Source organism: Lipotes vexillifer, unplaced genomic scaffold, assembly GCF_000442215.2.
Source record: "Lipotes vexillifer unplaced genomic scaffold, Lipotes_vexillifer_v1.1 scaffold234, whole genome shotgun sequence".
NCBI lineage: Eukaryota > Metazoa > Chordata > Mammalia > Artiodactyla > Lipotidae > Lipotes > Lipotes vexillifer.
This window is the reverse complement of record NW_006782612.1, coordinates 567017-593515: the sequence shown is the minus strand read 5'-3', so window position 1 is coordinate 593515 and position 26499 is coordinate 567017. Positions and strand designations below refer to the sequence as shown.

Genomic DNA, 26499 nt, shown 5'->3' with positions numbered 1-26499 from the left:
CGGAGCACAGGCGCCGGACGCGCAGGCTCAGCGGCCATGGCTCACGGGCCCAGCCGCTCCGCGGCATGTGGGATCCTCCCGGACCGGGGCACGAATCCGCGTCCCCTGCATCGGCAGGCGGACTCTCAACCACTGTGCCACCAGGGAAGCCCACAAATAAACATTTTTTGAAAAGAATAAATGGTGGTGACCTACTGAAGGTTTTAGTGACATGATCAGAAGGTAATGTAAGAGCAGAAAGATGGGTTGGTCAGGGGAGCAATGCTGGTGAAGCAGACATGTTTCAGACAGTCACCATGAGCCACTGAGAGGCATCTGAGGACCCAGCTTATTGCAGTGACAGTGGGGATGGATGGAAGGGCAGGAGCAAAAAATATTAACAGGTTTATCAGAGCTTCTAAAGAATTCAAATGGGAGAAATCAAATTATCATTAAGGAAGTTGAAAGTGAAGAAAAAGACGTTTTAAAACCAGAAAGATCAGGTTCCAATTCTAGATCCTCTGCTCCTGGTGACGTGTCCTTGGGCACATCTCAGAGTGTCGGTTTCCTCATCTTTAAAAGGGAGGCGAGAATATCTGTTTCTCAGGACTTTTGTAAAGTTCACATGAGATAACCTATCTAGAAAAGATGATGCAAAAGTTCAGGAACAGAGAATTCACTTTCTTGGAAAGAATGGAAAAATCTTAGTGTTGTCTACAAAATCATTTTGCTCGTAACCCTGCTTTATGTAACACATGCAAACACACACACCCCTCACTCACCACATTCTAAGGTGACCAACAAAGGCAACTTAAATTGTTCTTCAGTTCGAGGAATGACTACAGAAATAACAAGCCAGTCAAGTGAACTAACGCACAAGTTTCAAAAGGATTCCTTGAAGTTTTGCGTTGCTTTTTCAGGTGTCATGGTGATTTCATAGTCGACCAAATTCAACCAAATTTGGCAGATCGTCAGAAGTTATGAATCTCATATTATAATTATTATTAGGATTATGTGGTTATTTCTGTGCTGGGCTTACTGATTACCCTGCACGTGTCAGCTGGAAAATAAGAGTTTCTACACTTGCACCAAGTCAGAGAGACAGAGGAGTGGGAGTTCTCTGCCTCAGAGCTGAGAGTTTTGGTTTTGGGCTTTGTCTTGACAGCCAGTTCTGTTCTCAGACAGCACACCATAGGCTCTGGCCTGGTTTGTGGTTTCCTTTCTACCAGATGAATCCACGGTTCCCAGGGTCTCCTGTCTCCTCCTTTCAGATCTCATACGACAGGAAATACCTAAAGAACTGTCAGGTTTCCTCATTTCTTTTTTGTGAATACCAAAGAAAGCCAAAGATGTGGAAGGTCGAGAAAACACCATCTGTTTTTACCAAGTATTCTTGCATGGTGTTAAATGACACAGAGACCTTTGCTGTTTACTGAGATAGGAAAGTTTGGGGGGAAAATAATGCAAATTGTGCAGATTGGGGTGAAGGAATGGAATTGGAATCAATCATTTTATTCTGGCTACGTATTAGAAATCCAAGAAGAGAGGTATTTAGCTGTATTGTGAGGGTGTCGATTTTGTTGTTATTGCTGTTCTTCGTGTTATTTTCAAGTCTGGCTGGTAAGAACTGCAAAAAGCAGATCAGGGCTACCAAACTTGGAACCAAGTGCACGACCATCCGGTTAGGATTGGTCCCAGGTTTCAGACTGAGGAGCAGGAAATTAAGGGCTTGGTTGGGCAGGTCCTTCGGTAAGTGACAAAGAATTTACAAACGTATTCGTGAAGAGAGCAATCCCCATGTTTGATGTGTATGCCAGGAAAATTATTCCAATCATTGAGGATTTCATGACAGATAGGAAGCTACAGAAATGAAGGGGGACTGGTAATAGGATAATAGGGTAGCCATAGGAAAACAACAGGAAGGTAGACAGAGCTGGGAGTCCATTCCCTGCTGACCTTTATCCCTTCTCAACAGTGTGGCAGTCACATAATTTACCTACAAATCAGACTCAGTTGGGTTCTGGGGACATCACTTATGAAGACAAGCCATCCTTGTCACAGCTCCCTTTGAGAGAAATGCAATTGTGCTTAAAGGAGTCCAACGCTAACCACAAGACAGGCAAGAAAAGGCACTGGACTGAGAATCTGAAACGCAGGTGTGTGCTACCTCTGTGGTTAACTGGCTTTGCAAAAAGCCACTTGCCATCTCTGGGCCCCAGCTTCCTAATCTGAAGTGTGGACATTGGACTAAATTTGTCCTAAAGGCCCTTCCTGTTCCAACAACTATGAACCCATGATTAAGAGAATTCAAGCGTCTGTCATGGTTGCCCGAGTACGAGGGGGGTTGAGAGTTAGTAATAGAGAAGGTTTTCTTCGAGGTCCCTTCTGACTCTGTGACACTGTGAGATCCCAGCAGGCACAGTAGTAGGTGGCTTCATCGGGCTTGACAGCATTATTGATTATCAGGTAAATGATTCCACTCTCTTTCTTATCTGTCTCCAAGCTGGAATTAGGTTCATCCAGCTTGTAACCGTCAGCTGAGCCATAAAGGATTCGCTTCAGGGGCTCCCCTTCTTTCTCTTGATATCAATGCACAATGGCATTCTCCAGGGGAACCCCAGACAGTTTGCAACTTGTGTGCGCTGTTCTGTCTAGTCTTCGGGGAGGGAGAGATGATCCTGAGAAATTCTCATGTTGGTGTCCCCATCTGAAAAGCAAGGGGGACAACCAGATGCACTTCAAAAGGCTGACGCTGGTCACAAAAACAATGGAAAGACAAGAAAGGAGAAAAGTCAACCTGCAAACCCAAGCCAAAGATACAAGGAAAATCCACGTGGCTGGCATGGCCAGTGATTAGTAAGAATGGGGTGTGAGTCAGGACAGGACAGAGGACGCAGTGGCAGCCCTGGTTCTGTGGAGGCAAGAATACGGGAGGAAGGTTTGTTTAGAGCCAATGAAAGTCTTTCACAGTAAGATGTCGCAGTGTGATTTTGATCATCTTCCTGGTATAAAGCTTTCAGAATTCCGACAAGCTCATCAAAACACATTTATGTTATAATCATTTGATGTTAACATCACCTTGGGAGAAATGGTCTCCTACTTTTCCTTTACGTGTTGCTTCAAACACACTTATCCTTGGGCTCGTTTTCACTTTGTGAGTTATAGATTTTTTGTATGGCTCTCATGAGAATTAGAAGGATATTATCATTACTGTAGACAGTAATACATGAATAACGATCCCACAGCCTTATACAGAAGGTTGTATATTATATAGATCATTAGTTTGCAGAAAGCTCACAAAGTTGGGTAAATACTAACAAATACTGTAGTTGTTGCTTAGGATACTACGATGTTATTATATGACATTTCTTCATTTTGCTGTGAATGAAGAAAATTGTTGAAGGAAACAAAATCCCCTTGTTTGCAAAAAACCCTGCAATTTTTCCCATTCACCATTCTTAGTTTGTCAGCATTAAAGCTATGTTTTTCTGTGGTTTGGAGGACAGTGTGAGATGTGACTTTTAAAGGGGCCGCTGTGATGGCTCAGTGAAGTGGTTTAGTCATAGTTGGAAAGGACACTGTGCTTTGTTGAATACCCTGCTGAAACTTTCATATGTGAACCTCATTCAGTCTTCAGCAACCTATACAGTTGTTAGCACCATGCCCACTTAAAATTGGGAAAACGTGGACCTAGAGATTGTCATACTGAGTGAAGTAAGTCAGACACTGAAAGACAAATATCATATGATATCGCTTATATGTGGAACCTAAAAAAAAGGTATAAGTGAACTTAGTTACAAAACAGAAATAGAGTCACAGATGCAGAAAACAAACTTACGGTTACCAGAGCATAAGTTCTGGGGGTGTGGTGCGGGGGAGGGATAAATTGGGAGATTGGGACTGGCATATACACACTACTATGTATAAAATAGACAATCAACAAGAACCTACTGTATGGCAGAGGGAACTCTACTCAATACTCTATAATGATTTATATGGGAAAAGACTCTAAAAAAGAGTGTGTGTATATAACCAATTCACTTGCTGTACACCTGAAATCAACTATAGCCCAATGGAAATTTTAAAAAAATAAATAAAATAAAATAAAATTGGGAAAACAGAAATAAACAATTCAGTAACTCTCCTATATCACCCTATCAGTGAGTGGCTAAGCAGGAGTTAGAAACCCAGTCCGATGTCACTAAAAAGGACTTGTATCTTCCATCACTCACTCATTCATTTATTCATTCATTCTTCTTTCCAAGCCAACACATCAGGTTCAGCACTGGATTATGGCTTCCTTCCCAGGAGGCTCCCATAGATGGTGAAGCAGAGACAATTTGGGGCACTTACAAACCGTACCAAGACCCCAGAGGTAAGGATGGAGGATAATGTGACCTAAATGAAAGAAGCCTCACGGATCAGGTCCTTGGGCTACTTGCTCAGGCAACTGCTCAGGACACACGTGCAGGAGAAAAGTCCTTTATGGGAGGCAGAAAGGAGGAGGGGTGTGTGTTTGCACAGGTGTGATGGCGGGGGAGGGAATTTGTTCAGTGACAGCGGCGTCCTTGCACACCGTGTATCCCAGCAGGCGCAGTAGTACAGTGCCGCATCCTCCTCGGTTGCTCGGTGTATCCTGAGGCTCACCAGTGAATTACCTGGCCATTTCCTTGCTTCGTATCTTTCCTCACTAATCCCTTCTTTGTGAACAACATTTTCATTGGAGGAAATATACAGAATTCGGTTTAGAGGCTGCTCTGGTTTCTGTCAGTACCAGTGGATGTATGCACTCTTCTTTAACATATCTGTTTTTATCTGGCATTCAAGAGATGCCGTATTTCCTTTTTTCTTGGTAATGGATGTCATGCGTTGTGTTATTTGAATATCTCCACTTGTGTCTGAAAGAAAAACAAGAGGAAAAACTAGAGAAGTTTTGATGTTCATTAACATAGTCTACATGTGTTCTCTCCTCATGAAAAGCCTGGAAACTGATGTTTACATTTTCTTCCCAAAGAATTCAAGGTGATGATGAAATTTGTCAGCTTAGCTTGAATGACCACGTGACAAGTGTCCACCTGGAAGGGGTGATGGGACTGTCCGTGAGCTATCCCCTCCCTTGGGTAAAGCCACTGACATGTCCAGAGGGAGGCCATCACCAAGACCTGAGGCAGGAGCACTGTGCTGCCAGCTCTAGTCAGGAGAGGTAATTGAAGACTGGGAAGACTGGGAAGACTGCAGAGCAAACCGGAGGACTGATTTAGTAAGAGGAAGTGGTGCTTGGAACACACAGCTAAGACCCATAGACTGCAGAGAAAGGGGCTCGTGGTAATGCTCAAAACATCCTGCGGAAATAGGTCTGCTCATTCATCAGCAGATTCCTCTCATTACTGTGTGATTTTCACCAACCAGTGGTGTTAGTGTTAAGAACTCATTTTCTTGTTAAAGGACTGAAGTCCTTTATTGGTCTAACAGAGGGAGGGAGAGGGAAAAGGAGGGAGAAAGAGGCCTAAGTCCACACTTGACAAGCCTCATGGGAAACTTCTAATCTAACATCTTTGACGGTCACTACAGTGCATCAGGCAATCTCAGATGTAGGCTAAAGGGTGCAGGGGTATAATTCCCAAAGTGACAGCTTATTTGTGTATGATGCTGCTCTATTTTTTTTTTTTTTTTTTGAGGTACGCGGGCCTCTCCCATTGAGGAGCACAGGCTCCGGATGTGCAGGCTCAGCGGCCATGGCTCACCGGCCCAGCCGCTCCATGGCATGTGGGATCTTCCCAGACCGGGGCACGAACCCGTGTCCCCTGCATCGGCAGGCGGACTCTCAACCACTGCGCCACCAGGGAAGCCCCAACACTCAGTTTTGAACCCCCGTTTTGCTCCCTGTAGTGACCTAGTAACTGGTTACCGAAATACACTTTATCATCTGCCTTGCCTTTCATGTTTCCTTTCCGTACTGCCTGCACCTCCCAAATAAACTACTTATACTCATATCCCAAGTCATATATTCTGGGGAACCCAAACTAAGATAGGTAGGTATTGATGGAAGACACGTTCACATATTGAGGTATGGGGAAGTCATTCTTGTTTATACCTCATTTGGCTTGAACTTTGTGCTAACTAGAGCAGCCTGTCTTATGGCCTTTCAAACATATATTGCACATTCGCTTTAACCATTCAAGGAATAAAAAAGAATGCATTACCAGATTATTTAGGATGTCCACTTTGAAGATACAAATGAATGCCCTTCCCTTCCTATGAGGTCAGTGTTAGTACTCCTTTGAAGAGGAGATTTCCTTTCCAGACACCAAGGTCAAGCTGAGTCGCCATGTACATACTAATCTGTCTCTCTGAGACCTTGATGAAGTGTGCCCTCGTCATGTTCAATGTCTGTCCCTTGTTCTGACAGAAACAAAACTGTTTGAGGCATCCCAAATGGAGCCGGGTGCCACTGTGGATGTGCTTTCCGACACGTTCCTGCATTACGGAGAACTTGAATTTTCTGAAGTGTATCAAACTCAAGGACACTACAAGCCCTTTCAAAAACAGTACCTGCTAGTAGCTGCCAGCTCAGAGTCACCCTTTACATCTTGCCGACTCTAATCCTAATTACTGACAGAAAAGCTGTGGTCCTTGAATCTGTGTCTCCTAGTCTGTCTTCAGGTTAGCTCAAGTAAAAAATTTTTTTTCTCTTCCTATTAAAGATGACTTATGAATGATTTGCATTGACAGACAGTTGTGTCCCTTAACTAAAGGCCACAGCTCCTGGCAGGTGACCTCTCTTTCTTTCTTTTTTTTTTTTTTTGCCACGCCTCACTGCTGGTGGAATCTTTGTTCCCCAACCAGGGATTGAACCCGGGCCCTCGGCAGTGAGAGCGCTGAGTCCTAACCACAGGAACGCCAGGGAATTCCCAAAGTGACCTCTCAATACAGATACCCTCCCTGTTGTCATAGCAGTTCCGTGCCCCTAAAGGTCTAAAAGGAGAGTGACTTCATGCTGCCGTGCCAAAGCTGAAGGATAGAGGCTACACAGCCCACAAAACTGAAAATCATTACTCTTTGGTCCTCCCAGAAAATGTCTGCCAACTCCTATTTTAGAGCAATTAAAAATAACATTTAGGGCTTCCCTGGTGGCGCAGTGGTTGAGAGTCCGCCTGCCGATGCAGGGGACGCGGATTCGTGCCCCGGTCCGGGAAGATCCCACATGCCGCGGAGCGGCTGGGCCCGTGAGCCATGGCCGCTGAGCCTGCGCGTCCGGAACCTGTGCTCCGCAGCGGGAGAGGCCACAACAGTGAGGGGCCCGCGTACCGCAAAAAAAAAAAACATTTAAAGGATTATTTTTTACCTTCATTTATTATACTCATAGTACACATCATTTCTTTATGGAAATTCACATTTTTGACCTATACCATATTTTTTATGCCTGAATAACTTCTTTTAACATCTCTTAAGAGTAGGTGGGCAGGCAATGAAATCCCTCAATTTCTGTTTTGTCTAATTCTTCAATTCTCCTTGACTTTCGAAGGAGATTTTTGCTGAGATGTCAGTTTTCCCTTCCAATATTTTAAAGATTTTTGTCCATTGCCTTCTTGTTTGCAGGCTTTCTGAAGAAAGTCTACTCTTTTTTTCCCATCTGGCTGCAGGCTTCCGCCCCCATTCGGTAACTATTACCACAAAGGAAATCACATATCCATGCCTCTGTTTCATCACCTCTAACGTGTGAATCATGTTAGCACTGATGTCAACGGATTGTCCCAAACGTGAGAAAACTTAGACCTAAAGGATTTAGAACAGTGTCTTGAGAGAGAGTAGCAGCCTGAATAAATGGACTCTGGGGTGCTCTGCAGGTTCACCGCAGAATCCCGGGGAAAAGGATCCTGACAGGAGTCTCCACCTTGTTGTGTGATCACCTAATGCCCCTGGGGGTCAGAGGCCTGTGCAAAAGGAAGTGCCCTGGTCGGGCTGTCACACAAACCCTGAGTGAGGAGTTAACAGTAACCCCCTTCCTGCAAGGGAGGGCAGGAGCCCCATCCCACATTCACCCCAAATATGTAGGGAGTAACCAAACTGAACTTATTCAGGATGGCCGAGAGAGTTGAAGTAACATGGGATTTGGAGGTTTAAAATGTCATTTTGGGGCTTCCCTGGCGGCGCAGTGGTTGAGAGTCCGCCTGCCGATGCAGGGGACGCGAGTTCGTGCCCCGGTCCGGGAGGATCCCACATGCCGCGGAGCGGCTGCGCCCCGTGAGCCATGGCCGCTCAGCCTGCGCGTCCGGAGCCTGTGCTCCGCAGCGGGAGAGGCCGCGATAGTGAGAGGCCCGCGCACCGCGATGAAGAGTGGCCCCTGCTTGCCGCAACTAGAGAAAGCCCTCGCACAGAAACGAAGACCCAAAACAGCAAAAATTAATTAATTATTTAATGTCAGATGCAGGCTTGAAAAAAAAAAAAGAGTAATTTTATCTCGCTAAGCCTCAAATTATTAGTATCGAAGTGGAAAAGGTGAGAATTACGTTGGAACAGTGTTGTGACGTTGATATAAGATGTAACACCACCAGTGTGTTTTCTGGCAATGGGTGATTTCCTCTTTGAGGATGGGCCATGTAACTTTCAAGTAATCTCTGGATAGTTAAAAAAAAAAAAGTCACATGCGAATCGCTCTCTTTAATGGGAGACTTAGGCGGGGCTCTCAGCTGTGCAGCCTCAATAGCTGCTGGTATTGAGGATGTGGGTAGGCACAGAGCTGGAGATGGTTCTTGTGTGTGTTACCTAAGAAACTCTAACACTGTGGATATTAAACCAGCTGGCACAGTAGTACGTGGCCTCATCTTCTTTCTCTAAGAATCTTATTTCCAAGGTAGAAGTGGAAGTGGGGACGTCTTTTCTGGCCTCAATCTTGTTTTTCTTCCCTCCTAAGTGTTTTAGAGCAGGGACTGTTACGACGTATGCCAGATGTTCTATACCCTGATTTTGTTTATGCCGGTACCAGTGGATGTATTCTCTGCTGAAGTCTTCAGAGGACACCTTGCAAGATATAACTACACTCTTATCTCTTGCTCCAGTAACTGATATTTCAGGTTGCTCCCACTTTAATTGCCCAAGGCCAACTGCAAGCAAAGAAGAGAAATTCCCATAAACAAATGACATGTAAAGAGGCAACAGTAAAGGCTTTCTTCGGTCTCTCCTGTAGACTGAAATGATTCGGAGGCAACTCACAAGCCCAGAGGGAAGAGAAGAGGACCACTTCCAGGAGTGCCATCCCGTCCCCAGGCTGGCTCCCTGGGAGGAGGTAAGAAAGTGAGGGCTCTGTTGGCAGGAAGTCTCAGGCCAGGGGCAGGAGAGCCGGGCTGGATCTTGTGTCTTGGAAGAAGCAATGGATCAGGTCGGGTGGTTCTCTAGGGTTCTTCATGACCTGCTACAGATATGAGCAGTTCTGGTTTCGTGGGGTTTTCCTGCCCCTGAGTGCTGGGCAGGTGGGCTAAGTAGGCTCACGATCTGGAAAGAAAACCCTGAGATGAATGCGTATACCTGGGGGTGGAGCAGTTCTCATAGCCACTCCCCTCATCCCCCTGAAATTCCATGCTGTAGTAACATTGCTACAGAAATATGTACAGAAATTGTACATAGGTAACATTGCTACAGAAATATCCCTACTGTGTTTTTTCCCTATGTCCCTATGTCTATCTTTCTGTAACTGGCTGGTGAGCCAGGACTCAGGTATGAAAACTAACCTTTATTTTTCTGTAATGCTACAGAAAAAACTCAGACACTAGAACATCTCCTGGACATTATTTTAAACTTTATTTATTTTATTTATTTATTTTTGTCTGTGTTGGGTCTTCTTGCTCTGCATGGGCTTTCTCTAGTTGCATCAAGCGGGGGCTACTCTTTTTGCAGTGCTCAGACTTCTCATTGTGGTAGCTTCTCTTGTTGCAGAGCACGGGCTCTAGGCGCACGGGCTTCAGTAGTTGCGGCACGCAGGCTCAGTAGCTGTGGCTCGTGGGCTCTAGAGCGCAGGCTCAGTAGTTGTGGCACACGGCCTTAGTTACTCCATGGCATGTGGGATCTTCCCGGACCAGGGATCGAACCCGTGTCCCCTGCATTGGCAGGCGGATTCTCAACCACTGCGCCACCAGGGAAGCCATCCTGGACATTATTTAATATGCCATGTGTGGAAGCACTGGGGCATTTTTGTGTTTTTTTAGATTAATTGAGATGTTACCATGCAAATTACCAGTCAGAGAAATCATACTTTGTTTACAATCAGGGTGCCTTCAAAAAGGGACTAGATTACAATTGCTAGTGGATCTGTGAGACAGAGTGATCTATGGAAATCAGCTTCACTCAACCTGGACCTGAGAACAGTCTCATGAACTTCATGTCACATGCAGGAGTATTTTAAAAGCAACATTCTGTTTAATATGCAACGGTAATCTTTAAAATTAATATGGCACCTAATATCCATTGAGGACTTGCTATCTGTCAGGCATGGTTCTAAATGTTCTCTTATAATTTTATTTAATCCTCGTAATCAGCCTGTGTGGGAGCTATTATGAACATCTCCATGTGACCAGTGAGGATAGTGGCAAACAGACTCATTCAGAGATGTGGAGTTGGTAAATGTGATAACTCACAGAAGTAACCTTTGTTTATCAAAGAAAATGGGTAAAATACGATATAAAAAAGGACAAAAGAGGCACCCATCATTTACTTTTAGTTTGAATTTTTCTGTACATTTTTATGGCTAGAGATGGGATTGCTGGATATTATCTACATAAATATACATTTAAGTGGGATTTGCATTTGGGGCTTTATATTCTCTTCTTTTGGTTAACTTATGATAGTAAGCGACATTGCTTTAACTAAACTATGTGAATGTTATTTTTAATGACTAAAGATAAGTAAACACCTTCCAATACCACTTACCCTATCTGACATGAGCTGAATTATTTAAGCTCCTTCTGCCTCACTTTCCACAGGTACACCTTGACTGCATACATATCTCTCAGAGGTATTAGGAGGCTTACATTATCTTATTACATGAAGAGAATGTTCAGATATCAGTACCTGGCACATCCTGAGTCTTCAGTGATGTTAGGAAATCTTGTTATTACTATTATCAAATAAAAGAAAGTTACTTTGTTAGATACTTTTTTACAGTAAAACCATAGTAGCTCATTTAGTAAAGTTAGGTTATCAAAGTACATAGTAGAAATAAAACCATTTGTTTTCTCAAGAATATTCTTAAGATTTTGGAGAACTCCCTCTCCTCTTTTTTAAATTCTTCTATCAATACAACCTTTATAATTTTAATAGATTGTTATATCCTCATGAATTTTCTTTATATTGTACTGTGAATATTTTTCAATTCTATTAATAAATCCACAAAACGTTGTTTTCAATGGCTGCATAATTTTCTACCCTTTGAACACAATGTAAATCTTTCCCTGTTATTCACCATTTAGTCTGACACATAAGAACCTACTAGAAACTCCTCCTCTAAGATGTGACACAGGGGGTCCTGCTTTGGACACCTCACGCTGCTTTATGAGGCACTTTTGAGTACTCAGTGGGCAACCATTTCAAGAAGGGAGCAGAAGTAGGTTGACAAGCTTGTCCTCGAGTTCCTGTCCCAAAAGGGCTTATGTTTTCAGACCTTTGGTTTCTCTAAGGTCTGGCTCTCTACCTTAGCTTGTGTTCAAAGTTTAGGTAACCAGTAACGCCCTATTTAATTTCAAGAAATCAATGGTGGCCCACACTGAGTGAATAAGATGGACAGAAATTAAACAGACAGGATGCAATCAGAAAAGGTTGCCTGCATCAGAGGCAAGAAGAGAAAGGCTGACAGACTGATTCTATGTCAGTCTTTCCTGTGAATCCCCCTTCTTTCTTTCCATGGCTTCCCTGAATTAGAAATAGGACTGGAATATTTAGTAGACGGGATGATGGGGGTGAATATGTTGCCATGACTTTGGAAATTATCAAATAAATAAGGGAATACTCATGGCACAGATGCAAAATGATATCCAGAGGGTGCCTAGTATGTACTGCGTGAAAAGAATGCGTGGAAGGGCTTCCCTGGTGGCTCAGTGGTTGGGAGTCCGCCTGCCGATGTAGGGGACACGGGTTCCTGCCCCGGTCCGGGAAGATCCCACATGCCGCGGAGTGGCTGGGCCCGTGAGCCATGGCCGCTGAGCCTGCGTGTCCGGAGCCTGTGCTCTGCAACGGGAGAGGCCACAACAGTGAGAGGCCCGTGTACTGCAAAAAAAAAAAAAAAAAAAAAAAAGAGGCCACAACAGTGAGAGGCCCGTGTACTGCAAAAAAAAAAAAAAAAGAATGCATGGATTACAGGATAGCCTTTTGCTTCACAATTATTTAAGAGGTGGCATCAGAAAACAATAGATTTTTATTATTTTATACTTTGGAAAATAAATTGCTAACTTATTGGCATTTCACATATTCTGTGAAGCCTGCAATGACTCAAATCCTGTTCACATGATTCAGTATAAAATAATAAATTGTGCCAGTGAGTGTTCCACAAAGGTGACTTTTATTTTCTCCATGGAGGTAGGAACGATGCATAGTACTTCTTTTTATCCTCTTATGATGAAGGGGACAGACCCTGGAGCTAGATTTCCTGGGTCCAGCCCTATTGTGCCAGGTACCAGCTGTGCCAGCTGTGTGACTTGGACAAATTCCTGAGACAAGTAGTATCTTATTTACCTCGTGAATCAATGGCTTCATGACAGTAACAGAAGAGGCCTCCTGGGTTACCGTGTGGGTTAAGAGAGTTAATATGTGCAAAGAACTGAGAACACTAATAGAGAATTCTCTCACACACAGAATTATTAGCTGTTCCTCTCTTGGTTCATCTTGCGTCTTTCTTCATAGGCAGAACCGAGGGTTACTCACAATTTGGTGGGTTCATCTATGGGCTTCAGTAGCTCAGACCTCTACTCTGATGAAGTCAGGTTGGCACAGCCTTGAATGTGAAGGGAGGAAACATCTTGCTGCTCCCCCAGAAAAAAAGACACTTGCTCCATCCCAAATTTACAAGTATTCTGTTTGTTATAGAATTGTGATCTTTAAATTTTCAGGATAGCCTCAAGGTCCAGTCAAAAAAGCATAGACTTCCTGTCTCTGGCCAATCATTTTAACTCTCTAAGCTTTAATTTCTTTATCTGTAAGACGGGCGGATAATGATTATCACGCAGGGGCATTGTAATAATTACGCGTGGTAATATATATGTACCAAGTCTAGGAGTCCTGGTACTCAGTGATTCCTTCCCTCAGCCTGAACGATTCCCAGTTACTGGAAATCTCTGGATGGTGATATGATAAATGAAGCCTGTGTCCACTCCTTCCCAGACAAGACTTTAGTTCATTGGGAAGTTGTGTTAAAGAAAGATTTGGGAACATCATGGTCAGAAATGCTTGCTGCTCAACATAGGGCCTGATGTCTAAGGACAAGCGAAGATGGCTTCCTGGAAAGCTCAGGAAAGTAGCAGAGACAGTGAGGCAGAGGCTGGGAGCCCAGGCAGGAACTAGCTGAGTTTGCTCCTGTGGGAAGGCTGTGATGGGGCAGAGCCCCGTCAGAGGCAGTTGTTAGGCTCTGTTGGCACCTCTAGTGCCGTGGGTCCCACCGCACTGTAGTCAGTGGCCACAGCTTCTTCTATGAAGTTTATGGTAAGGATTGAACTGGGTGCTTGAAAATTTTCTTGCCTCAAATTTGCTTTGTTTCTCACCTAAGTGAACTCGAACTGGGGTTTTTATTGAGATGACAAACATCTGATGTGTCATAATTTCGTTGGGTTTCTGCAAATACTAGTGTATAACTATATTTTCAAAGTCTTCCTCATACAGGATATGTTATTTCTTTTTCTGTTGCTCTGAAAGATGACATTTTAGGTTGCTCTAACTTTAACTGCCCAAGTCCAACCACACACACACACAAAAAATTTAAGGGAAATTCCCATAAACATCTGACACAGAAAGTGGAAATAATAAAGAATGTATTTCATCTCTTAAGAGCAGCTCACAAGCCCAGAGGGAGAAAAATATGTGCCCAGCAGTGACATTTTCCTGTCTGCCTGACCATGTCACCTAGAAGAAAGCAGGAAAATGGGGTTTTGGAAGATCCAGGTGTCGTGTGACTTGGCAGGACAGGAGGAAGATGTAGGTAGGGTATTTCTACTACAAATCTGCTGAGGATTTGCTGGCACTGTTGTAAATATTTTTTTCATATTCTTTCATTTATACTTCTCAATCTTGAGAGTCAGTGGTATTATTATCTCACTTTGACCTATGAGAACAGTGTGGCAAAGGTGCCTTATCTCACGTTAAAAAGCTGGGAGGGCTTCCCTGGTGGCGCAGTGGTTGAGAGTCCTCCTGCAGATGCAGGGGACACGGGTTCGTGCCCTGGTCCGGGAGGATCCCACATGGTGCGGAGCGCCTGGGCCCATGAGCCATGGCCGCTGAGCCTGGCCACCACCCCTTTGCTTCATCTCTTGCTCTCTTTCCTTTGATTTAATTACGGTCTTTAGTGTTATGTTTGGATTCCTTTTTCTTTCATGTGTGTATCTATTATAGATTTTTGGTTTGTGGCTATCATTAGGTTTATATGTAGCAATCTATATATAGAATATTTTAAGTTGCTTATCTCTTAAGATCACACACTTTGCACTTTAACAACCTTGCATATATACTCCACACCCCCATGTTTACTGGTTTTGATATCATGTTTTACGTCTTTTTATTTCGGATATCCTTAACAGCTTATTGTGGATATAGATGATTTTACTACTTTTGTCTTTTAACCTTCCTACTAGCTTTATGTGTGCTTGATTTACCACTTTTACTGTATATTTGCCTTTATCAATGAGATTTTTCCTTTCTCATTTTTCATATTTCTAGTTGTGGCCTTTTCTTTTCTACTTAGAGAAGTTCCTGTGTCATTTCTTGTAAAGCTGGTTTGGTGGGGCTGAGCTCTTTTTATCTTTTTCTTGTCTGTAAAACTTTTGATATCTCTATCAAATCTGAATGAAATCCTTTCTCGGTAGAGTATTCTTGGTTGCTGGGTTTCCCCCTTTCATCATTTTAAATATATCATGGCATTCTCTTCTTGCCTGCAAATTTTCTCCTGAAAAGTCAGCTGATAGCCTCATAGGCCCAGGCACTAATAAGCTAGAGGGAGGACTCCAAAATGACACTAGCCACCACGAGTGTCCTTGTGGTAGAACGGGCTCCCCCAAATGGCTGCTGCCAGAGTCTAGGTCCCCTGGGTGAGCTCTGTTTGCCTCCTGCCTCTGGGGAGCTCTCCAAGATCATCAGGTGAACCTGACCCAGGCTCCTTTAAATCACTGCCACTGCCCTGTGAGGTTTTGTGTGCGCCCTGTATGAGCGGGGCCTCTATTTCCCTCAGCTCTTTGGCTCTCCTGAAAGTAAGCCCTGCCGCCCTTCAAAGCCAAACATCACGGGGGCTCGTCATTCCAGTGCAGGACCCCCGGGCTGGGGAGCCCAGTGTGGGGCTTGGTACCCTTGCTTCTTGGGGCGAACCTCTGAGATTGTAGTTATTCTCCCACTTGTGGGTCACCCACCCTGGGTTATGGGTCTTGCCTATACTGCACCTTCACCCTTTCTACGCATCTTGTTGTGGTTCCTTCTTTATATCTTTAGTTGTAGAAAATCTCTTTGGCTAGTCTTCGGGTCTTTCTCATCAATAGTTGCTCTGTAAATAGTTGTAATTGGGTGTGCCCATGACAGGAGATGAGATCAGGCTCTTCCTACTCTGCCATCTTCTTTGATAATTCTTTTTTTTGTGTGTGGTATGCGGGCCTCTCACTGTCGTGGCCTCTCCCGCTGCAGAGCACAGGCTCCGGATGCGCAGGCTCAGAGGCCATGGCTCACGGGCCCAGCCGCTCCGCGGCATGCGGGATCCTCCCGGACCGGGGCACGAACCCGTGTCCCCTGCATCGGCAGGCGGACTCCCAACCACTGGGCCACCAAGGAAGCCCTGATGATTCTTCTTACCTAGACTCGTTTTGTCTTTCCTTTGGGCCAGGAAGCTTCATAGAGTCAATTTATTTAAAACCCTGTTTCTTGTCTACATGATTCTATGAACTTATTACATCCTAAATAGGGCCATCCCATAGCACATAAGGCTCCTTTTTACTCATTAAAAAAAGACACACACCCCTATGCAGAATTAGAAAAAGGCAGTCTCTTGAGTCTAACATAGCCCTGGTCCTGAAGGTAGGGGGGGGTGGGCATGGGAAGGGATACCCAACCCCCAAGCACCCTTAAGCAGGGCACAGTGACAGAATATACACATGCCACCGCTCAGTGCATGTGTGTGGTATGGGAGCATCATTACTGTGTATAACCGATGCATCTCTTCCTCATTCTGACACTGGAAGAAGGTACTAAACTTAGCAATTTAGAATAGTCTCTGCTATTTTATTTAATTTTTTAATTTTTAATTTTTTTTGCGGTACGTGCGCCTCTCACTGTTGCAGCCTCTCACTGTTGCATCCTCTCCCGCTGTGGAGCACAGGCTCCGGACGCGCAGGCTCAGCGGCCATGGCTCATGGGCCCAGCCGCTCTGCGGCATGCGGGATCTTCCCGGACCGGGGCACGAACCCGCGTCCCCTGCATCGGCACCACTGCACCACCAGGGAAGCCCTAGTCTCTGCTATTTTAGAACGGTCTCCTTCAGGTTACTTTGGTCCCTTTTGGTATATTCTTTATCTTTTTTGCTCCTCTCTCTTCCTTCCTCTCATCCTCCAGAGGGTATCACTACACATAGGAGGAGTGTGAATTCTTATAGTCATCCTCCCGCCCCCCCTTGTGTTCTCATCAACTTCCAGCTCTTTGTCCTGCTGGTCTCTGGGATTTGGTCTCTTCCGCTCAATTGGCTGGTACAATAATCAGAACTTAACCTACCACTATTGTTTCCACATGTTGTACCCCTTAAACTTACACAATCTTGTATATCAATTTTATCTCAATAACCCTGGGGAAAATAGATAAAATAAAAGAAGCAAAAAGGGAGCTGTTTCTGAGCACAGCCACTATCTCCTTCCACGGGTGGTAACCTCACAGTTAGTTTTAACAGAAGGACTACAGGTGACATGATTTATGTAGGAGAGTAAAAATATGCTGGCTACAAATTTCCAAAATATTACCCTCATTGCACATTATGATTGTTCTTTAAGTCCAGGCTATGGAGTTTTGAGCCCTCTTTATGTACCCAGTCTATGATATTTCTTGCTAACTTAAATTCATAAAACATAGAAGATAGATGATTTTCTTAGACTTTTACCCTCCCGTAGGGGGGAAGGGTCCTAAGCAGACTGTACAGAAACAAAGCTCTTTAAGATGTGCCCCAAGGTGACATTCTAGCCATGACCTCTTGAGTGGCTACTCATTCTGTCCTGACCAGGCTCTGCCAGGCAGGGAGATAGGTCTGGGACAATCCATATTTGCTCACAAATGCCAAAGTACATTCTTATAAAGTTAGTAAACACTAAGAGTATTCAAAGTGGCCCAATAGTGCAATTGAAACAGCACGGACTATTTTTTTGGACTGATTGCTGCCTCTGTCTAAGCATCAATTCCTTCTTCCATGAAACATGCTTATTTGCAGAGTTTTTAATCACAAAACCTTCTGAACACATATGACATCTAACACATTATCTGGCAGCCATTGGGAGCTAAATGGATGTAAATTCCATTATGTTCATTGTCAGTATCTTTGGCCTGAGCTTTTCACAATTACTGAAAATCTCTGGGAAATGAAATAATGCACCTTGCCTCTTCTTCTCTCTGAGACAATCAGGCCATTTCGACATACATATTCTCTAAATAAGAACCCATGTCTATAGGAAATGATGTCAAACCAGACTTTTGGGGGCACAGTTATTAACATCTGTAGGGGTACAACTGATAGCCATCGGACTCCCTTTCCTCTTTCCTTTGATATGAGGCATCGACCTGAGAAGCACAGGAAGTGCTGCAGGCTGAGGCTGAGGTCTAGCCAGGGCTGAGATCTGGACTTGGGACCGAGGTTGCTCCGTGTTGGGAAGGATGTGGTCACAAGTCATGATAAGGGGTGTTTTTGCTCACTGTCTTGGCTCTAATGATACAGCAGGTTCCCAGGGCCCATTATATTAGGTCTTCATTTCATCTTCTTTTGTGAATTTTATGTACTCTGTGGCTGCAATTCTTTGATTATAACTGACCTTAAATAAGGTTTTTTTCAAGTAAATATCTGACCCTCAAAAGCCTGATTTGGTTTCAGCACCTGTGTGGTATGGAAAGTTATATCTCGATACCCTACAGTGAAAACATATGTTTCCTTTCTGCTATTAAATATTTTCATTTGCTTCAGTTGGAATAGCATTTCCAACAAAAAGCAAAATAATCAAGAAATAAGACATTACTTTTTCTTTGGTGGCATGGGTAATTCTATTTTTTCTTGAAGTATAGTTGATTTGCTATATTATGCTTTCTTCAGGTGTACAACATAATGATTCAGTATTTTTATAGATTATACTCCATTTAAAGTTATTGCAAAACAATAGCTCTGTTTCTCTGTGCTCTTGCTTATTACTCTGTACATAGTAGTTTGTATCTCTTAAGCCCACCCCCCTCTCCACACTGGTAACCACTAGTTCGTTCTCTATACCTGTGAGTCTGTTGCTATTTTGTTATCTACATTCTTTTGTTTTATTTTTCAGATTCCACAAATAAGTGATAACATAGAGTATTGGTCTTCCTCTGTCTGACTTATCTCACTGGAATTTACTTTATTAAAAAATCCTCACCATATCTGAGAAATAGAGAAACAAATTTACGTTCCCAGCATGAGTGAAGAACAGATGAACATTTGTAGCCATACATCCTGTCTGCCCAGGCTGAGTGCCCAGAAAGGATAAGCAGCAGGTAGGGAAGAGGCCCAGGAAAAGGAGAGAGCCTCCCAGGGTGTGAGCAGGCGAAACACCTCCCTCCACTGGGTAAATTTGTATGAGAAGGAATGTCTACGTGCTCTTACACCTTTTGGTTCCTGGACATCCACCTTCTGGCTATGAGTTAGATGTCACTATATTTGGCCCCTGGAGGAGACTGCAGCCAATCCAAGGCCACCTGTCAGGGAGGGAGCCCTGACCTCACTCTCTGCCCACTTTCCAGTCTCCCAAACAGCAACCAGAGATAAGACCATTGACCTAGTCCATGAAGGTCTGACTCGTAAGGCACACAGGACAGTTAAGAGAAGTGGACAGTCAATCTGGAAGAGCAAAAGGAAGAAATCAAGCACGTGGTCACGTAAAGTGGGTTATGTTTGCCCCCAAATAAGTAATATAAGGTGAAGAGTAGGAAGAAGATTTCATCAAGCTTGTTTCATTTCACTTTCCACAAAGCCACTAAGATCCCGTCCCTAACAGAACAGGATGCGCCACTGCTCCTTCAGTAAGAAAACAGGAAACTGGACGGGTGTTGAGAAAGTATCATTAAATTCTGTGCTTTCTAGTGGATAAACTTCATAGACGGGAGCATGTGTTTCTTTGTTATTTCCTCAGGGCTTGGAAATCCTAGTGCCGGAGGAAGGAATGCCTTTGTCAGGTGACACAGTGATGGTTTCTTTGAACTTCAAATTCCATCGGGTGAAATTAAATGGAAATCAACGATTTCCAATGTGCCCATTAGTGGAATCCATAGGGGTTAGCCTTCTGCGGCGAGAGCCGGTCGAAAGTCTATCTTCTCCCTACTCTCCAGGTGAAGATCACGGAGGCTGATTTTCTAGCAACCTTCCACGAGAGGCAGAAGATCACGTTCTCAGGCAATAGGAGTGCCAAACAACCTTGCAGACAGAAACCCCTCCTGTGCAACGAAGTGTGAAGTTTTTGCTCATCACGGCACCTGCATCTGGACAAAACAGAAGCAAAGAAAGCAAGAACGTCGTAGCACAGTGTTAATAAGAAGACTGCATATTTTTGGCACTGTCTGTACTACTTAGTGTCTATAATAAGGTAAAAAAAAAAGACATTTAAGCCCAATAAGCCACCCCGAGCATTAACACTGTCTCTCACTTGCCAGACAGGATCACTGGGAATCAAGAGAGAAAAGAAGATTTCATTTTGTAAAGAAGCAAAAGTTGTTAGAGAAGAGGGGAGAAAAAAAATGGTCAAGACAGAGCCCATTACAGGCCTTTCTAACCATCAAATTTCATGTTTCTCTAAGTGCTCAAAAGTTTCCCAGGTATTTTTAATATTATGAAACGTGCGAATTCTTTTTAAAAATAAAATTTGAAATAAAATTCAAAAGTTTTCTATTAGACAATGTAGGGGCCACAGAAGTGACATAGAAAAAAATTATCCATGATCCCAACCTCCAGAGGTGACCACTGCAAATTTGCGCCCTTTCCTCTACCTTGGGCTGATGCTCTAAAGCCATTCTCAGGGCTGAAAGTAAAGATCACCCCAGACAAAAGAATCAAATGGATTTCCAGGTGGGCCTAGCAATTTTCAGAATTGTGGCTTTCCCAGGTTGACTCTTAGTGAACAGACATCACTTTTCCTACAGTACTAGTATGTGCAGGGAGTTGGCAGTAGATGATATGATATGATATGATTTATGATTTTTAAGGTTTTCCTAGACTTTACTCAGCATTAATTAGATAATATAATGTTGGTTCTATTACTCAAAGTCATTGTGAATCACCCACCACAGCTGTGAGAGAAAGTTAAGTTGAGTCAAAGTCATCAGGAGATTTCAGGCATCCATCTGTACAAATTCCCCCATCCACCCATCGGGTAATGCAAACACCTCAATAATAATGGAAATATAGACCTCACTTCAACAGACATTAATTGAGCCCCTTCTGTGTTCAGTACTGTACGTGCTAATCAAGTGCTTTCCATGTTCTATGAACCATTTAATTGCCAATGTTTACTTAGGACAGGGCTGGTTTGCCTCTGGCTGGTTTGCCTTTGGTGTGTGCTGCCAAAGTGTCCTTGACGAAGTTCACTTTAACCTAAAGAGGAAGGGCAGGAGGAGTAAGTGACTCCAAATAGAGACTTGTTTTCCTCCCGTAAGGCTTGTTGCCCCATAAGGAAGACCACTGTCGGTCTCACCTGTGTGTGCCCTGAGGGTACTAGGGGCCCGTGATTGGAAACTTAGATTGAAATTGATTTGGGATGGCTTCTCAAGAGGCTTTCTTCATAGCTAGCTAATCTCTCTTTAACTAAACTGTAAGTCAGCCACACTATGACAGATGTGATGCTAAGACCTGGATATAAAGAGGTGTGTGTGTGTGTGTGTGTGTGTGTGTGTTCCTGTATGTATAGATGCCCTCATCGTTACTTTGTTTGTTTCATTTGTTACTAGCTAATGTTTACGGAGTTCTCACAGTATCCTGAGCACCGGACCAAATCCTTAATATGTGTCATCTCAGGAACGCTCACACAACCGGGAGGACCTCTATTTTACAGGTGAGGAAATGGGCTATAGCAGCGATCGACCTTGTCACATAGCTAGTAAATGTCAGAGCCCAAGTCAGACCTAGGTCTCTCGGATACAAGAGGCCAAGGTCTTCACCGCTTGGCTACACCCTATCTGTAGCCAGATAGTTGCTGACTATTGAAGAATCAGAAAATGTAAGAGCTATTTGAGAAGACAAACCTAAGAATTATTTATCCCTCCATTCTTTTAACCAGAGCAAATCTACTTTCATTTGTTTTATATAAGATCACATTTGAAGAAAACAAAAATCATATTTGTTTCGTCATGGCAAAACAACAAAAATTATAAACCATGAGCTGAGCTAGAAGTAACCAGCATTCCTGGGAGACTTATAACCCTGAGCCGTAGTTAAGTTGCGGACTGTCATTTCACTGGGGAGTGGCAGCCCAGCAGCGGAAAGGGGGCTCTACAGAAGTGACCTCCAGCTTTGACAAAGCATATGAGATTTGCAATGTCTGCTGTGCACAACGCCTGGCTCAAAGTGTCACACACTTGTTGTGGGATAAATGGAATCTTAAGCCAGAAAATGCAAGACTCCCCAAACCTCAATCCAAAGTAGACTTTGACTTGGACTCAATAAGTAGCAGCATTTATAAGTTTTGTGCAAAATCAAATATCACCATTCCAGGGCATGAATTTGATATATTTATTATGCAATCAGCCCTGCTTGTGGTTAGATCATGGTGCGTTTGCTACCTTTTAGCCTCTAGGAGAATGAATAGCACTTAGGGACTTCCCTGGCAGTTCAGTGATTAAGACTCTGCGCTTCCACTGCAGAGGGCCTGGGCTCGATCCCTGGTCCCGCAGCCATGGTGCGGTCAAAAAAAGAGAAAATGATTAGCATTCAATCTAATATCCATTATTTTAATCCAAGGAGATAAGTAGATCAGAAAAAAAAACTAATGAAATACAAATTGACTCATACAAGAACAAGTCACAGATAACGTGGTATATATATCTTGGCAGAAAATAAAAGAGTGAGTAGTTGAGGTTGACTCAGATGAATAAACATGGGTGCCCAGGGAAAGCCTGTTGAGAGCAAGATGACCCCTGAAAACATAACCCTGGTTATTTGCACGTACTTCTGAAGGCTTCCTCTAAGAAAATATAGGATTTGGCCACTTCACATAGAGTCACCTATATAAAAGTTGATCTAGAAAACTGTACAGAAGCATACAGGTGGTAACTGTGGTTTCCTAGCTCACAATAGTTAATGAAAACCCAATGATTTTTGTGACCACCTATAGGGGTGGGATAGGGAGGGTGGGAGGGAGACGCAAGAGGGAGGAGATATGGGGACATATGTTCATGTATAGCTGATTCACTTTGTTATAAAGCAGAGACTAACACACCACTGTAAAGCAATTATACTCCAATAAAGACATTAAAAAAAAAACCCAATGATCATTTATTGAATGACGTGACTCTGATGTCTGCTACTGTGCACTTCCCAGAAGGCACAATAGTAGGTGGCTGCGTCTTGTTCCTGTACATTGTGAATGGTGAGGGTCGACGTAGAAGTTTCGGGTTTCTTGTCTGCCTCAAACTTGCCCAGTGTAACGTCTGATTCCCTTTTGACGGTGTCGTTAGATGAAATGTGTAGCAGGTGCTGCACGGCTTCACCGGGTCTTTCTTGATACCAATACACAGACATTTTAGAAATGGTTACACCAGATAGCACACATTCCAGGCGGGCTGTTTTTGACAGCTTTTTGGTACTGGAGGGTTGAGGTTGCTCTAGATGACCTGCACCATACACACATGCTGGAAAAAAAAGAAAAAAAAAAGAGAGAGTAAATAAACCAGAACCTTGGAATTTTTTAAAAATGACGGAATTAGAGAATATTGGTCAAAGGCTACTAAGCGAAGAAAACAACTTACATGCCCCAAGGACTGTCAGAGTGAGCACGTGGAACAGCGATGGCATGTCTGCATGAACTGTGCTCTCTTCCAGGACAGACTGGAAGCGCTGCTGAGAATAGTTTCAGACCAGTGGGGCTTGGCTGAGTCAATCAAGTCTAACTTCCTATTGGTGACGGTGACACGGCTCTTTCCTCATTGTGAAGGAGCGTTTCTCACCACCTGCTATTACATCCTCTCCAAGACAGTAGTTCAAGCTCCTCCAACTTAATATAGACCACACAGACGGCCACTTTAGAACCCTGACGGGACTCATTTTTCCAAACGGTATTCATGAATCTGCCATGACGTGCAAGGCATTATGCTAAGTTTTTTGAGTGTAATAAAGATGCAAAGATGGGGCATCTAACCGTGGAGAGCTCTCTAATGGGGAGATGGGGTGACTTAATGCCGTGATCAAGGTATTTATTCTCTCTTTTCTCCCACTGCCTTTCAGAGAAGAAATCCTCCATAACCCCCAGAGAGGTGGCAGCCCAGAGCTGGTGAGGAAAGAAGGAGGGTGATCTGGGCTGGGTTATGCATCACTGGGCCCACAGAGAACTTCTGTAACCAGCTGGAGAGACTTCGGTTCATCAGTCTGCTTACATCTGCTCAGTTACCCACACACACCTACAGCATAGGGTGCTACTGACCACCTCCAGGGTCTGGAGACTCCATTCCAGTTTGTTTGCTTCCATTTAAATTTCAGGTTTATGTCTTCCCCCTCGGCTACCTGCATGATAGATCAAATCCCAGTTTCTCGTCTATGAAACAGGATTTCCTCTTTCTGGGTTCCTGAGTTTCCTTTCAGTCTGGTTTTCTTTCTCTAACCCCAAGATATTTCACCTGTTTAGGGTAGTTTTAGGAAATTAAGGGTTTAGTCTCTGGATCATCAGAAGGTTTCATTTGAAAGTGACAGGTTCTGATAGATTCAGACGAAAGGAGGGGGCACTGCTGGCTCAGATCAACTCCACGTGGCTGCCAGCCTTCCAGACTTCCTTGTCATGTGAATGGTCCCGTCATGGGGCTCTGCCTGGGGACCCCGGCTCTCTGGACAGACAGCAACGTAACCCCATCAACAGTGGGCTGAGGGGAGATGGTCCTTCTCAGGACGGAGTCACCAAAAAGGGACATTTGCAGAGTCTGACATGAGACCCTGTAATTCTGTGAGGATATATTGCTTTGGAAAAGATAGAATGACACCTGGAATCCAAGAACTGCCACTTGAAGGATGTGTGTCCTTGGGCAAGTCACTGTAAATGGGAACAATGGTGTTTACTCTGGTTATGCTGTCCACCCTGTGCCAGGGATTGTGTCAAGTTGTTTGTTTTTTAAATAAATACTATCTAAGTTGGTCTTAAGTACCATTTAATTCTTATAACATTTTAATCCTTGTAATAATACTTCAAAGTAGTTATATTCAACCACATATGACAGATGAGAGAATCGGAATCTTAAAACATTTCATCTGCTCGGGATCTTTTTTTTTTTTTACATCTTTATTGGAGTATAACTGCTTTACAGTGGTGTGTTAGTTTCTGCTTTATAACGAAGTGAATCAGCTATACGTATACATATATCCCCATATCCCCTCCCTCTTGGATCTCCCTCCCACCCTCCCTATCCCACCCCTCTAGGTGGTCACAAAGCACCGAGCTGATCTCCCTGTGCTATGTGGCTGCTTCCCACTAGCTATCTATTTGACATTTTGTAGTGTATATATGTCCATTGCCACTCTCTCACTTCGCCCCAGCTTACACTTCCCCCTCCCCATATCCTCAAGTCCATTCTCTATGTCTGTGTCTTTATTCCTGTCTTGCCCCTAGGTTCTTCATAACCTTTTTTTTTTTTTTTTAGATTCCATATACATGTGTTAGCATATGGCATTTGTTTTTCTCTTTCTGACTTACTTCACTCTGTATGACAGACTCTAGGTCCATCCACCTCACTACAGATAACTCAATTTCGTGTCTTTTTATGGCTGAGTAATATTCCATTGTATATATATGCCATATCTTCTTTATCCATTCATCTGTTGATGGACACTTAGGTTGCTTCCATGTCCTGGCTATTGTAAACAGTGCTGCAATGAACATTGGGGTACATGTATCCTTTTGAATTATGGTTTTCTCAGGGTATATGCCCAGTAGTGGGATTGCTGGGTCATATAGTAGTTCTATTTTTAGTTTTTTAAGGAACGTCCATACTGTCCTTCATAGTGGCTGTATCAATTTACATTCCCACCAACAGTGCAAGAGGGTTCCCTTTTCTCCATACCCTCTCCTGCATTTATTATTTGCAGATTTTTAAATGATAGCCATTCTGCTCAGCGTCATTTAAGAAGTAGGTAATGGAACCTGGCTTCAAACTCAAGTCTAACAAATTACAAAGCCTGTGCCAACATCTGTTCAATACATAAAGGTGATATATATATATATATATATATATATATATATATATATATATATGATTTCTTTTAAAATTATAATATGCAAGGGACCATGAAGAAAATTTCAGAAATATTACAGAAACTCAAGAATAACTCTCACACACCAGCACACAAAGCCTATAAGATATTCTTGAAGAACCTACATTCATTAACGTGCGACCTCAAAAAGTAAAAGAAATTTCTTCTAACACTTTTGAGTTAATAGTTGATGGCCTTTTAAAAAGCCTAATTTTCTTAAGGTTGTAACAGAAATCATTGATCCATTAAATGACAACAAATACCCTTTATTGAATGTGAAACATTGTACATACTTATCCCTCCTTTGCAAGCATAAAAGCATACTTATGCCCATTTTACAGATGAAACAGGCTGAGAGAGGTTAAGTAACTTACTTGAGGTTGCCTAGGGAATAAAGACACACCAAGAATTTGAGCCAAGTCAGCCAGTCTCCAGAGCCTGTGCCCTAAGTAACATGCTTGGCTGTTTATGATTCAGGAATTACTTTGTCTCCTCACTGGACTGTTTCGTTTTAATGCAGATTGTGGGGTTACTGTACATCGGATCTGTTCTCAATTCGTGCTTCCTGCTTACAAAGTGCAGTAGTAGTTACGCTAACTTCTAGCACCCCCTCTTGGCCATAGGAGGTATGTCATACA

The 26499-nt window shown here is 43.4% G+C and overlaps 1 protein-coding gene across 1 annotated transcript in view; it reads right to left on the bottom strand.

Moving 5' to 3' along the window:
• The window catches only part of LOC103091478 (T-cell receptor gamma chain C region C10.5), a 41272-nt gene extending 17850 nt beyond the window's left edge, over window positions 1-23422 (bottom strand). The window contains exons 1-3 of the mRNA XM_082931005.1: window positions 23377-23422; window positions 22943-23259; window positions 1019-1026 (exon numbers count right to left, since the gene is read on the bottom strand). Coding sequence (XP_082787131.1) covers window positions 1019-1026; window positions 22943-23259; window positions 23377-23422 — 371 coding nt within the window. The remainder of the gene's footprint in view (window positions 1-1018; window positions 1027-22942; window positions 23260-23376) is intronic.
• Window positions 23423-26499: the final 3077 nt, after the last annotated feature.